The 13,554-nt window shown below is 37.4% G+C and overlaps 1 protein-coding gene across 15 annotated transcripts in view; it reads left to right on the forward strand.

Annotated features, from left to right (window-relative positions):
- The first annotated feature begins 237 nt into the window (after positions 1-237).
- LOC124183312 (protein muscleblind) overlaps positions 238-13,554 on the forward strand; it is a 157,172-nt gene continuing 143,855 nt past the window's right edge. For 2 of the 15 annotated variants that reach the window (XM_046571644.1, XM_046571649.1), the window contains exons 1-3: positions 523-1,924; positions 8,776-8,801; positions 9,999-10,590. In XM_046571644.1, coding sequence (XP_046427600.1) covers positions 10,405-10,590 — 186 coding nt within the window. In that variant the 5' untranslated portion in view covers positions 523-1,924; positions 8,776-8,801; positions 9,999-10,404. Of the gene's footprint in view, positions 499-521; positions 1,925-8,775; positions 8,965-9,998; positions 10,591-13,554 lie in introns of those variants that run through there. The other 13 variants (XM_046571653.1, XM_046571652.1, XM_046571654.1 and 10 more) reach the window with 11 other exon arrangements.

A 13,554-nucleotide genomic window follows, 5' to 3' on the forward strand; every position in this document is an offset into this window, starting at 1 on the left:
GGCACATCAGCAGTGCAGCAGCGCGGCGAGCGAGGAGGACTAGGAGCGAATTTTCGGGTGGGAATCGAGCCGTGGCGATTCCGCGCATGCGCAGTGCTCAGATTTATCGAGTAGCGCGGCGTAGCGCGTGGGCGGAGGGGCAGGGAGGAGAATATTCGCGGTGCCTGGTGGGGAGCAGCAGTGGACTCTCCTCGACGCCCGCGGGGCATGTGGAGGGGGGAGGCGAAGCGGCCGCCGCGTTCGTCAGTCAGTCGCGCCAGGCCCCCGCTAGCACAAGCAAGGCTAACCAGCATCGCTCTCGCCTCCATATTTTACCCCGAAAAAATAACAAATAAATAAATATATCTATATATATATATATATATATATACATATATATACACATATATATATATATATTATTTTCGTTCTAATTGCTTCATAGTATATGTATATATATATGTATATGTATATGTATCTTCATCCTAGCGCGCATCTTGTTCTGCTTCAACAATAAAAGTAAAAATAATTGTAATTGTTGTATTTATACATTTATGTATTCGTTATTTTCCTTCCTCCGAGGTTTATTGTCGTAAAATGTTTCTAATCGCGCGTTAATAATCAAAATAATGTTTATCAACATCGTCGTCGTCGTCGTCGTCGTCGTTGTCATCATCGTGGTGGAAAGAAAAGGCAGAGATAATATTTCGTAACGGGGTGATAACACAGTCTGCGCTTCTTGTTAATCCCAAACGTTGTGACTGCGAACTGCATACATACATTGGTTATCCAAATCAACATCGTATTATGCTTGTTTTAATAATGACATCAGAAAGGAACGAATAAAACGCTGAAAAAACTTGTGTCGCAAACGGTTTCTCGATTGGTGTGATTTTCTGTGTTCTCGTGGTCAAAGTTTCATTGGTTAGCCGTTGGCTGTCAACTGATTAAACAACATTACGTTATACTGGTGCATCTGGCGAGTACATAAAACGTCATATCGCGAAACGTATGTTACAAACGAACAGTACATACGCGTGAACAATTGTAAATTTTTATCTTAATTTTTATTCATATTTCATTCCCCACGGTTTTAATCAAAAGTTATAAACTATCGCGAAAAAGTTTGATAGTAAGACTTGGTCGATGATAAAACCTAAGAAACAGTCAACAGAACGAGGACAAATCCACCGACTCGAGCCAGTTTCGAATTGGTCGTAAAGAAACTGATACAAGCAAAAAAAAAAAAAAAAAACACAACACAAAACACAAGAGGAGAGAAGAAGCGAAGACCAGCAGCATCGATAACATAAATATACACGTGTGTGTAGTACAAAGGATAAACAAGAAAGTAACGAAAATACGAAGTAAGAAAATATAATGGTGCTGTAGTTTTATGAAAGATTAGAATCGTTGGGCCAACGTCGAGAGCGCGGAGCGTGGAACTCGTGATAGCGTTGCGAGGCGGCGAGCAGCCGTTGGAGTAACCAACTCGTGGTACTGAGTCGGCGTCATCGATGACTTGAGAAGGAGAGGCGAGGAGCGGAGCGAAGGAGGCGGCACTCGTTCGCCGGAATCGTTGCTCGAGTCCCGAGCCCAAGTCGTGGCGGCGTCATACCGGTAGAAAACTGTGCGTGCCTGCGGTAGCAACAGCGGCAGCGATACAACGGAGGTGTTTGTAATCGTACTGGTTTTCGGTTTGATTCCGTGCGATGAGTATCACGTGAACAATCGGCCTGTGTGCATCGCTCGTCGAGTGCCGCGTGTATAATTTATCGCTTCGATCGTTGTTGTTCCCCAGTCCCTCGTTTTCCTCTTCGATTATTTGTGAATATCGCGTTCCTACCGCGTTTTTAAAACTGACGTAAAACCAGCCGAAGGGGGATATTCCGATTCAGTTTCCACTTGTTCTTCTTCGCTACTTCACCGTTTGCAGAACTCGTAGGTAAATATTACCCACGCTCTTGTGACTTGTTTTATGCTAGACGCGACTGTGTGTGTTTGTGTGTGTATGCGGTTATCTATTTATGCATATTTGTGTTTTGAATACATGTGTGAGTGTGTGAGTGTGTGTGTGTATACGTATATTGCACCTCTCAGGTGCGTTATGAAAGAAGTATGAGAGAGTTGAAAAAGAATGATTGTGTAAGAGTGAAGTCGGTCAGAAGTTAGAGACTGAGAAAAGGGAGGCGATAAAAAGGTTGTACTGGAAATATACTCACTGGTGTAAAGTAACACTGACGCTCAGAATCGTACATTATTTATTTATTTATTTTTTTTTCAATTAACAAAATCGCTTCATTCTATTCTTCCAATTCTGAATTCTATCGGATTAATTTTTATCCATAACTCTGCATTTTGAGTAGTTGTCTGCTAGGTTTCGCAGTATTTTTTCTCATTTATAACATTCCATACTGCACAAGTCGCAATTTTGAAGAAAGAAATTGAAGAAAAATATACAAAGCATTTCAGTCAAAAACGGTGAAAAAACTGCGTTTTATACTGTTATTTTTTAGTTTTATTTAATCCATGGATATAAAATATTCTGAAATTTTCTCCAAGTCACATTAAACGATATTTTGTTGCCTCCTTTTGTTTTGTGCTTCCACCATCGTCGTAGTTACGTGATATTTCTTTTTCCCATACTTAATATCATTGTTATTATTGTTATTACCGCAAAGTATTATCATGAAACGCTTAAGTTACATCATCGTCACGTTTAATCGTATTAATACGCAACATGTATATATATACACTGTTTATAATCAATCAGCCTATTTCATAAACCATATTATTACCACGATGACGACGGACCTGAAACAAGGACGATGCTGATGATTGACTCGCGTTGATCGATTTTTTTTTTTTTTTTGTTTCTTGCTTTCTGCTGAAAACGTGATTAATAATACACCTAACGCGTGCAACACGCGTGGTTAACAACTGAGATAAGTTTTGTTAAACAGAAATCTTCTCATCCAATCAGTCAGCCAGTCAGTTAGTCAAACCGATGAGAAGATGAGTGGCAGCAAACACACATCGGCAATATTGTTATCTGTGTGTGTACAGTGAGCATACGCATGTTTTCTGCTTTCCCATCTCCTTCTTCGTGTCTTTTGTTTCTCTCTTTCTTTTGGTAGCCTTCATTTTTCCTGCGTCGAATAATTCACCGATTTCATCGTCGTATAATTTAATACAACGCGAGAAAAAGGAACTGCAGACGTAAAAGCGAAGAAAGAAGGCGAAGACGACGAAAAAGGAGAAATAAAGTATGCTATATGTAGAAAAGTGAAGGCAAAAGCGGATTGAAGAAGACAAAAAAAAAAAACACTACCGCGAGATAGAAAAGTAGAAGGGAATAGTTCGTCATAAAATCTTCACTCATCAAATCAGTTCAATCCTGCAAGTATAAACGATATTTTTCATTCAGAGTCATCTTCTTCAGTTTGCTGAGGAAAAATTATTCTCTTCGTACGTAGTCAATTCTGGTTTCATTTATTTTCTTGAATGTACAAATAGTTTTAACGAGAAATGGAATGATAACAAGTAAAAGAGGCATCGGAATGGTTGAAAATTATATTTTGAAAAATTCAACAAAATGGTGTACACATATTTACAATTATTTTACCATTAACAACGATAAAATAATAAGTATTTCACATATAACGTGTCTCTGAAGATCAATTCTTCTTAATTATCGTTTTAGTCTTTTGCGGGTGACAATTTTGTATGTATACCGTATTGATTGATTAAGTTTCGAATAAGGAAAAAACAATAAATAAATTGGTAACTGTTACTGAGTTTATTTTAATCGTGTCCAGCAACCGGGAATTCCAGGAAAACCGGAAATTATACAGGAATATCAAAGTGCCCTTGAAAATACTGGACTTATACGGAAATTTCCCACAGCAACCGGGAATTTGCAATGAAATTATTCTTCGGAATATCGCTGCAATTGTAGAATTTTTAACTTACATAGAAAGTCAAAATGTAAGAAGAATAGAGTATAAAGAGCTGTAATATAAAATTGTCACAACGAATACATCAGCTTTGTGACGGTTCTGTATTCTGATTTTTAATACTTTACCTTTCGTTTTAACCATTCTTTACTTTGGCTTTCTAAATTTTGAAAATCTTTGAAATACATTTGCGCGTAATTGAAAATTCGGTATTGTGACCCTTTTATTTTTGGATTTTTCTACATTTTTGACTCCACCCGAATTCATCAGTTCTACACATCGTCGAATACGACGGTGTTCAACGTTGATTACATCACAATAAAGGACAAACGCCATAGAGATCATGATACACGAATATACGGAAGTTTTGAAAAAAAAAGCAGGAATATACGGAAATTATACATGAATATTGAATTCTGATATCGCTGGACACAATATCACTGTGCTTGCACGGTATTTCCATGAGAAAAACTCATTTTTGTCTGCGTTACTTGAGAACGACGACGATGCCGACAAGGACAAAATGTCAACAAATTAGACCGTGTTAACGAGTCGAGAGAACAGTCTCGAATGGATAACAATGTTTGTTGCTAATATGCTGCGCTGCAGCTGCAGTCTGGCTGTTATTGCATGCATTGCACATTGCACAAAGCGAGCAGTGTTGTTGATCGTCGCTGCCATCGTCGGTGTGACGCATGTCTGCGAATCGGGAGAGACTCGGTGGAGTCTCGCGCCAAGCGCAGTGGAAATCGATAAGAATGAAAATGCACGGCAGAATACTTCCAGAGAAGTTTGGAAGATTCTGCGATGAGGCGTTTGTCCCATCAGTTGGAGCCCTCAGGACCGTAAGCATGTGAATTCGAAAGACTTTCGGTTACACAAGTCGAGAATTCAGCTGCGGTCACAAAGCAAATGCAACGAGATTAATTCCGTTGAAAAGACGAGAAATTCAAGTGACTTCAAGTTGCTCGGGCAAACTTGAAATAAATTCACATGACTTGAAGTTACCAAATCACTTTTCGCCGGATGAATACCCGAATTCAAGCATGTTTAATGCCTCAGAAAATTCAACACCGTTTACTACGAGGGTCGATTGATTGCGTGATTCCACGATTATTCGCAACTTTCCCAGTGTCAGTGTTGCTTGGGCATTTGTCTTGATTCAATCGGCGAGCTCAGAACTCGTGAAAGTAATCTTGTGAAAATACACGACCGAATGGAAATCACTGATTGTTTAATCGCTTTGTTCCGCGATCAAAATGATCGTCTATGCCTGAGTTAACAGTAACTGCAATTACGATAGGCAAGAAAAAAAACTATACAAGAAGAATTGAGCAAACGAGAATTTAGTGGCTGGTAAATGACTGAATAATTTTTATAAAATGACAATCAATAAATCATTCTAGTGAAGATGAATGAATGAATGCAAATAAATTTTGATGAGACAACGATTATGACTAACAAACACTTTATGGGAAAAAGAAGTGAAAGGAAATTTTGATAAATGGATGATGATGATGATATTGAATAACAGATATGAATAAATGTACATGTACAAAAACGCTGCCTGCTACTTATTACCGAAAAATGAAAGAATAGAAAAATTCTAACAGAAGGAATCAACGTGAAAGAGGGAAAAATTCATTACATCCATCTATTCGTAGTGTTTTTTATAAATAAACCAAACTAGCTTCTTCCCGTCTCATATATCATCTCTTCTCCTTGTTTCTCAACATTAATTTTTCACGTCTACATTCCATTAGCCTCTCTGTTTTGGATTTTGTGTTATCATTCTTAAATCTTCTGCCCCCCCCCCCCCCCCCCCCATCACTTTTACGCTATGAATCTTCTTCACGGGCTTGTTGTAAATAATTCTGTTCGTTGTTGTTGCTGTTGGTTGGAACAAATTGGAAAAGCAGTGTCAAATTTTATGAGAGTCGCACAACTTGATAAGCAGTATAACGTAGCACAGCGCCGAAATAGGACGTATTCGAGTATAAGATCATGTAGCAGTTCAATCTCTTACCGACCGAGCAAACTCATCCTTTTTCTTCCTATATAAAATAAACAAATGAACGGATAGGGTTCAAATTTCGACAATGCATCGCTCTTTCGTAGCAGAATTCAGGAAAATTACTCATATCCCGAAAATCGTGAATAACGGTGTAGTCTTGTGATATATGTTACTATTTCTCGGGCCAAAAAGTGCATAGTTGAGATACTTTCCGGTATTGCGTAAAGTATGTCAACTATGCACTGTTTGGCCCCTGAAGTGCCAGAAATGTAAAAATGGGAGCACGTGTCGAAAACCCACAAATTTTTTGACGATTTTCCGGATATGAGTCACTTTCCTCAATTCAGTTACGAAAGAGCGATGCACGGTCGAAAGTTTAGCTCTTTCCGTTTATTTGTTTATTTAATATATAGGAATGATATAGTGAGTTTGCTCGCTCGGTAAAGGTAGGACTGTTGCATGACTTTAATATCAACTTCAGGGTACGAATTTAGGTCAATTTCTATCAAGTGCCATACTTTAACATTTGTTCGAGGATGCGCTTAGGTTCTTTGCCACCAATTTCAAACGGCTCATTGATCAACTTTTGGGAAATGTTTTTTGAACATCAATGAACTCCCGATTGATTTAAACGATTGTTTTAGTCCAGACCAGTCGAGACAAAGTAATTGTAAGGCACAGATTCAACAGGTGTAATCGAAGTTGTTTGAGCTGGAATTCAATCGAAGTGTTATCCTCTTAACACGGAGCTGAACGAATCGCGGTGTTCATTTGCATCGAAAAAATATTGAAAAGTTTACGGAAAAAGGTTTCCCCACTGATAAAGTCCGAAAGAAAGTTCTTATCACGAATTGGCCGTCAAATGTGAACTGACGATTCTACAATCGTCAAAAACGTCTCGTCGTCCAAAAATTGGGTGGAATAAAAAAAAACAAAAAGAAACAATGGTTCCAAGAATTGATAAAAAAAACAAATCATGCTCATTCGTCGAAATCGGAACACGAAACGAGAGAGAATATATGTTCTGACCGTTTCGATTTCTCCGTTACTCACTCGAAAGGACAAAATTTCTGCTAACATTGAGAACGGTAGCATAAATTTTAAGGTCACGCCAAATTTTTCACGACTATTTACCCTCTCAAAATAAACACAACCAGTTTTGGGCGATGAAATCGCGGATGATTATGCTTAGGAACCGTGGTCGTAGTGAATGGCTGACTGGTTGGATGGTTGGGTGGTTCAGTTGGTTCGGTTTGTTAGGTGGGTGGGTGGGTGTGTCTCGTGTTAATTTTAGCCACGTGACAAGCTGCCGCCGTTGCTTCGTCGGTTTATAATGCTGCCTGACTGCCGTCACCGACTATGCAGTACTCTCTTGTTCACTCTCTTTCTCTCTCTATCTCTCGCCTACCTATTCCTTAGCCTACACTGAGAAAAATTTCATTTGTTACAGTAACTAGAAAAAATTCCACCAATAATTCCCGAAAAAAATTTCAACTGATCAATATTGCCGATCGTAATTTCTAAAAATTTATGTGTCGATTAATAAATTGTGAAAACCTATCCGTGGAAGGCTTCCTCTTGTTATCCCTGAATTATTTCGACCAATTTACGACACTTTTTCTCTTCGTGGTCTTGGGCTATTCGTTTCAGCCCTTTCGATTGATCTCTCATCCTTCATTCCCTGTCCGCTTTTCCCTCCCGTCGTACTAAATAACGCCACTAACGCTTCCTCGCTTTTTCCCTCTTCTCTTTCTTTTTCCTCCTCTTTCCCTCTATTTTGGGCGAATCCCCTCCACACCCTTCATCTCCCTCCGCCAACCACGAGGGATATTATCGGCAACAATGATCCCATCTGTCCGAGCGATAATTTACGAATTTCGAAAGCTGGTGTAGCGTTACGCGTACCTACTATATATATTGTATATGTATATATATATATATATATACACAACTTGCTATACATACCTGTACTTATATACGATATTGTACGCATGCGTCGACGAGGGCGGCTGTAGAGGCTGCACGCGCGTGAATTGACGCTGACCTCGATATATACATGGTGTATGTGTGTGAGTGTGTGTCTACCCATAATATACTATAAACCCATGCATACATAATCCCCGCGCGTTTAAAAAGTTTGCAAATCAAATATACATGTATTTATACACTGTGAAAAATTTCACTTGTCATAGGAACTAGAAAAATTCATTAAAACAGGTATCGTTAAAGAAAACTGTTTGAATATTGTTGGAATTATGAAAAACGAGGTACGCGTAACCATTTTGCGCTATCGTCGATCCTTTTTTGGTAATTGCAACGCAAAATAAGTTTGTGAGGTTTACTCTACTTTTTTAGTTAAATAAGGCTTTGAAGTCAATTTATTGTTGCACAAGCGTTAAATTTTCGCAATAGTTGCAAGAAAATATAGTAACAGTGATCGTAATGAGAGAGAATATTAACGGATACTAGACTTTCCGGTAACAGCTAGAAAATTAATTTTCATTTTGGACCTAGAACTATATTTTTTGATTGTGGTAAAAAATGAAAATAGTTGAGGTCTGAGTGGTAACCGGAACTAAAAATATTACTCTCAGTGTATGTAGATAAGTGATTGTATATGTGAGTTGATAATTTTTTCCTTCAGTTGAAAAGTATACATAATCATACTAATCACCATGCGATGATTTTTTTCGATAAGAGAGTTGAATGTATGGGAACGAATGGCACGTAGTATGTCCGTGTGCATAACGTTGTATAATCGTATTATCAATAGCTTAAATCATTCGCTTGAGGCTAACAGGATATTCTTTTTTTTTGTGATTTCAGGAGAACAACAAAGGCTCAGTGGTTCTGTGAGTTTTTTTTTTTTTTTTTTTTTTTTTTTAATATACCACGCTACCCGATGACGATGGCGATGATACAGAAAATGGTGCAGTAAAACGACGATAACGATAAAAGAAAAAATAATAAATAACAACGACGACGGTGAAAACGACGGAGGGAAAAAACGAAAAAGTAATAAATGATCAATGATGATGTATGAATTCAGTGGCTGATCTTTGATTATTTTGCGGGAGGGAAATAATAAAAACATAATTATAATAATCAACGTCGGATAAAATTGCATTACATTAAAAGAAAAAAATATTTCCATTTTCTACTCGAATAACGGGAAATCAACGATATATTATTATAATGAAAAAGTAGAGGAAATTTAAACGATATCAAGAATCTTTGAAACTAACCCAATCTGTAATCGCAATCACGTAGAATAGTTATACGACGTACTTTGTTTCGCGAAATTGCTAGTTTATTGTATATTTGAAGATAGTCGGGCCAATTTTTGTATAGTTATTCTTTTCTTTTTAATAACTCTCAAGCAAAAAATGATTCATCAGTTTCCGAAAGGAAATCAAGCGATAACGCATTTCGTCGTAGATTCAGAATGACAAAGAAAATCAATAATAATAGTGGTCGTTATAGCGATGATTGCAATAGTTAGCTAATTCTTATCAGCCGATGACTTTGCCGTCGGCGTTATCAAACGTCCAATAAGTTTCAGTGGTAGATCTGCGAATGAAAGCAACAACGGTAAAAACCAATTTGATTGTACCTATAATTGGATGATTGATCGATCCATTCATCGTTTCGTTCGATAATTCGTATTCCGGACTTGGGAAATGATATTGCCAACAATATCAAAATCGAATTACTTTCCCTTTTAATTACGACGTATAAAAATATTCCATAAACCGAATAACACTATAATACATAATACGACGATGATAAATTTCTGCAAAAGTGTTTGTGTTTAATATCGAAAGTGCTGTTTAAATCAATAAATAAAAAAAAACAAGAAAATTGCTTTTTATTTTTCAGTGTATTTGTGCATAATATATATTTATGTATATATCGTACACAAATACGCGCAATAATAATAATAGTGATATCAGTAATTATATATAGTAGCGATAATATCGATAATACTAATTTGTTTTTTTTTTTTTTTTTTTTTTACAATTTGTTTCTCTCCATTTCTCCAAGTTTAGTGAGACGTGAAAGAAGAAATATACACACATAGAAGAAAGGCAGAGAGAAAGAGCGAAAAGGAGAAAGTGAGCGAGGAAGAGAGATAGAAAGAAAGAGAGCGAGAGAGAGAGAGGGGGGAGAGGAGAGAGAGAAAGAGAGAGAAAGTATAGTTTAAACAAAGTTGATAACAGAGATAGAAAGTAGCGACGAAAAAGGCGTTAAAACGAAAAAGAAAATACAACTAAATACGCATGAACACATGAAAAAATTTGTGCTTTTTGTTCCGCGATTAAAATAATATATCGAATAGAAGTTGAAGTTTGGTGATAAAGCAGTAAAAAGAAAAACAAAAAAAAAAAAAAAAAAAGCGAAAACAAAAACCTTAACAAACAAAAACTATATAAAGAACGAGATATAAATAAAGAAATGGCGATGGTAAACATGAATAACCTATTGAACGGAAAAGATTCGAGGTGGCTACAGTTGGAAGTGTGCCGAGAGTTTCAACGTAACAAATGTACGAGGCCTGACACGGAGTGCAAATTTGCACATCCACCAGCCAACGTTGAGGTACAAAATGGACGAGTCACCGCTTGCTACGACAGTATCAAGGTGAGCAATCAAATTTGTATTATTGCGACAGTTTTTGTTTTTTATATGTATCATTTTTTCGCCAAACGGCAGGGTACGCGAATCTCTAGGTAACATTTTTCGTTCTCCTTATAAGACCGGCTCGGGGGATTACTATGACGAAAAAAAGTTGGACCAACTTGAATCTACTCTATTTGATGATTCGGTGAGTCAATTGATGGGAAAAGTTTTCTTTCGTGGAAGAAGCGGTCTTATAACGAGCGGATTTATATCGAACGGTGTTATAACGAGAGAGAAGAATTTTAATACACACGCAGCGGATCGAGTAGGAAGAGTCTCGGTTCCTTCCCTCTGTCCAGTCGAAACCTGGTCGTTCCTATCTACCCACACACACATAACTATCCACCCACACTCTTTTAGCCAGCGATATATTTACCTATACACTTTTACTCTCAATTGTGAAACTTATGTACACGTGGGTCTCTCTATGTACCCATCTACATCGGCCCCAGCACTCCCAGCACCAACGGCGGTGGCGGATGATATCTTTCGCGTTGTAATTGCGTCGCATGAACGAGGTCGTTGGTCGTTGGTAATATTGTTAATCGCCGGTGATAAATTTTAACGTATGTTATACATATATATATATATATGTATATATACATATACAGCATCTGTACGTGGGAGGTTTTTTTTTTTTGTTTCCCCCTTTTTGTTTGTGACTGTATTTAATACACGCGGAGAACGGCTTTTCGGAGTGCATATATTTATATATAACTAATATTATATATATATTAACCTTTTCAAACATAGGCTAGGCACCGTGTATATACGTTATACATTATACATACATGCGTTGGAAGTTTACTTGTCTCTAGGCTTATGTAAGCGAGGAAGGAATGTAAATATATATATATATATATATATATATATATATATATATATATACTATATACTATATACATTGGGAGTCAGAGGTCCGTAATTTGAGAATAATTACTCAGAATCAATTTACCTGTTTTAACACCCTGTGACCTTGCGCCGTGTCGATGTTTTCCGACCGTTCTTTTTTTTTTTTTTTTTTTTTGTACTTTCGTTTCTTCTCGGTAAGACCATTAAATAAATAATCACTTGATTTTAGTACTCTTGAATAATTCCGCTACTCAGGTATTTCCTACAATATTCATTAGTTGATTTGACTACTATTTTTTAAACCTATTACAATTCATTATAGTCTTTAGTCTTCGTTGTTAGGTAATTTAACTACTTTGGTTTGAAATAATAATAATCAATGGCGTATTTTACAAGACTTTTTTAAGATGTAGAATTCGGCTGGATAGCGATTTGTTGCAATTTTCTTGAGCGTATTTTTCATTGATTTTCCGATTCGTCGTAGAAGAATTAATGTCTTTTGTTTAGTTCGGTTAGGTTGATCTTTGGAAACAGGTTGCCTTATTTTTATGCCACTGAATTTTGAACCTCGCTACAACGTGCGCCGATATTTTTTCCATTCGCCTGCTGCTGGAGACGGTTGAAATTTTACAACGACGTTTCGAAATTGCTACGGGAGTGTAGAATGCGCGTCTGTTTTACCAACAGTCGATATTATCTAATTGACCTCCGTAATCCGAGTTGTACAAATTCCGACATCGCACGTATTATGTCGTACACAATATGCTTGTGTTGTTACGATACTATAATCTTTATGCGGTAAATGAACGGGGGTAATTAGTTGTCGTTGCCAGCCTATTATATCCGTACGTATCTACCAGGATACCTATCTAGATACGAAGATTACCCCGCCTTAACTCGCCTCAACTTACCCTAATTAACGAAGCTTGTTGGAATTAAAACTACGCGTGCGTGTGTATTCGGCGCTCGGGGGTAAATAAACGAAAGTCAACCGCTGCCTGCTACTTATTACCGCCATTATCGTCGTCATTATCATTATTATATATAACGTGTGCACGGGGTCCTGGGAACGGAATCGAATCGATTGTTGAACATCAACACCGAGACGGAAACCGGAAATCTGCGGCAAATAATCATTTTGAAATTGGTAACGTTATCGTAACATTTGATGCTGGGGAAAAATTTGTAATAAAACAAAACACGCTCATATTTGAAAATCTTATTGCTAGTTCCTTCAAAGTCGTCGTAAAATTAAAAAAAAACAAAAAATAGCGATTTCTTTCCCAATGTTTTGTGTCACGATCGCGTTACTTCAACCTCGTGCACAAATAAGCTTCCGATGCTTGTAGAACCAAACCTTCGGAACCGAACCCTTGCCTTCTTCCCTTTTATCCTTTTACACAAGCCTGCCTACCTGAATGATTGACTGATTGACCGGACAAACGAATGACTTACTAAACCCAATTGCCGTGCGCTCTAACAAGCCTTGAGCGTAACCCGATATCGAACCCTCGAAAAAAGTCATTCACTGTTTTGATTGCAAACTCAACTATGCTTGGCTTATTGAGTCATTTCCGGAATCAATTATTCCTGAGATTGTATCATCATTAGCTCGTTCGTGTAATTATGAGAGGTTATTTTTAACCTTGATACTAAATTTTTCCATCAATATGGCTATTGTTCCGCAGCATTGAGCTGATACTAGATTGGCGCAAAATCTGGGCACCGCTCTAGCCGATGAGTTCGAAACAATGTGCAACATTGCGTTTTAGAACACAACACTGGGCAAACGATTTGCTGCATTGTGTTTTTCTCCCATTTTTCGAAGCAAGTGCATTCCGCAATTTCTCTTTCAATGTAATAACCTGCAAACACAAATGTGAAACCAAGGCTGAAACAGAAAGAATTAAAATCAAGGTTGTGCAACGTTGATTAAGAGTGAGAGAATATTTGCCGTCAGAAAATCGAAGGTATACCAATATTGCTCGTTAGCGATGGAAGTAATTCCTCTCTTTTACACTGAGAGAAATTTTTTGTTCAGGTTACTCCACAATCTTTGACTATTTTCATTTT

The sequence above is a fragment of the Neodiprion fabricii genome, chromosome 5 (assembly GCF_021155785.1).
Source record: "Neodiprion fabricii isolate iyNeoFabr1 chromosome 5, iyNeoFabr1.1, whole genome shotgun sequence".
NCBI lineage: Eukaryota > Metazoa > Arthropoda > Insecta > Hymenoptera > Diprionidae > Neodiprion > Neodiprion fabricii.